Raw genomic sequence first — 1663 nt, 5'->3', positions numbered from 1 at the left:
TGCTTTTTAAAAATGCTCTAAGCACCTGGAAACAACCTAGATGCCCTTCAATGGAAGAATGGATGAAGAAAGTATGGAATATATACATATTAGAGTACTACTCAGCAGTAAAAAACAAGGATGTCTTGAATTTTGCATGCAAATGGACAGAAATAGAAAACACTATCCTGGGTGAGGTAAGCCAGACCCAAAAAGAGGAACATGGGATGTACTCACTCATATTTGGTTTCTAGCCATAAATAAAGGACATTGCGCCTATAATTCATGATCCTAGAGAAGCTAAATAAGAAGGTGAACCCAAAGAAAAACATACAGGCATCCTCCTGAATATTAACCTTCATCAGGCGATGAAAGGAGACAGAGACCCACATTGGAGCACCGGACTGAAATCTCAAGGTCCAAATCAGGAGCAGAAGGAGAGAGAGCACGAACAAGGAACTCAGGACCGTGAGGGGTGCACCCACACACTGAGACAGTGGGGATGTTCTATCGGGAACTCACCAAGGCCAGCTGGCCTGGGTCTGAAAAAGCATGGGATAAAACCGGACTCCCTGAACATAGCGGACAATGAGGACTACTGAGAACTCAAGAACAATGGCAATGGGTTTTGATCCTACTGCATGTACTGGCTTTGTGGGAGCCTAGGCAGGTTGGATGCTCACCTTACAAGACCTGGATGGAGGTGGGTGGTCCTTGGACTTCCCACAGGGCAGGGAACCCTGATTGCAAGAGCTGGGCTGATGAGGGAGGGGGACTTGGTTGGGGGAGGGGGAGGGAAATGGGAGGCGGTGGTGGGGAAGAGACAGAAATCTTTAATAAATAAATAAATAAAATAAAAATGCTCTAAGCAAGACATACTGGATCATCCCTCTAATCTCTGCACTGGGGAGGCTGGGGCAGGAGGATCACCTTGAATTCAAGGACACACAATCCCTTGCCAGCTTGGGCCCAGCAGAATGGCTCCAGCAAAGAAGGGTGGCGAGAAGAAGGGCCGTTCTGCCATCAAGGAGGTGATGACCCGAGAATACACCACCAACATTCACAAGTGCATCCGCGGTATGGGCTTCAAGAAGCATGCCCTTAGGGCACTCAAAGAAATAAGGAAATTTGTCATGAAGGAGATGGGGACTCCAGATGTGCGGATTGACACCAGGCTCAATAAAGCCGTCTGGGCCAAAAGAATAAGGAATGTTCCATACCGCATCCGGGTACGTTTGTCCAGAAAACATCATGAGGATGAGGACTCACCAAACAAGCTCTACACATTGGTAACTTACGTGCCTGTTACCACGTTCAAAAATCTACAGACAGTCAATGTGGATGAGAACTAACCTACTGAATCTCAAATAAAGTTGGAGGGCTGATTAGCTAGGAGCTTTCTTCTTTCAGAAAATGATTTATCTAAACAGGGCGGTGGTGACACCTTTAGTTCTAGCACTCAGGAGGCAGAGGCAGGTAGATCTCTGGTCTACAGAGAGAGTTCTAGGACAGCCAGCCTGGTCTACAGAGAGAGTTCTAGAGAAACCTTGTCTTGGGGAAATAAAAAAAGGATTTATTTTTATTTTATATGCATGAATGTTTTGCCTGCATATATGTACCACTGTTATGGGGACCACCAAAGACAAACACTCAGACACAGTTTATGGCTAATTGAAAGTCTTTT

General features: G+C 45.8%; 1 protein-coding gene across 1 annotated transcript; it reads left to right on the top strand.

The window, feature by feature from the left end:
• Nucleotides 1–947: 947 nt before the first annotated feature.
• LOC121463516 (60S ribosomal protein L31-like) lies at nucleotides 948–1331 on the top strand. The gene has a single exon (XM_041675775.1). It carries the CDS (start codon nucleotides 957–959, stop codon nucleotides 1329–1331), a length of 375 nt encoding a protein of 124 aa, XP_041531709.1. The 5' UTR covers nucleotides 948–956.
• The last annotated feature ends 332 nt before the right edge of the window (nucleotides 1332–1663 follow it).

The sequence above is a fragment of the Microtus oregoni genome, unplaced genomic scaffold (assembly GCF_018167655.1).
Source record: "Microtus oregoni isolate MIOR12 unplaced genomic scaffold, Mior012 000026F_ref0000081, whole genome shotgun sequence".
In the NCBI taxonomy this organism is placed as follows: Eukaryota; Metazoa; Chordata; class Mammalia; order Rodentia; family Cricetidae; genus Microtus; species Microtus oregoni.
Note: the sequence above shows the minus strand (reverse complement) of the source record. Positions and strands in the feature narration are given on the sequence as shown.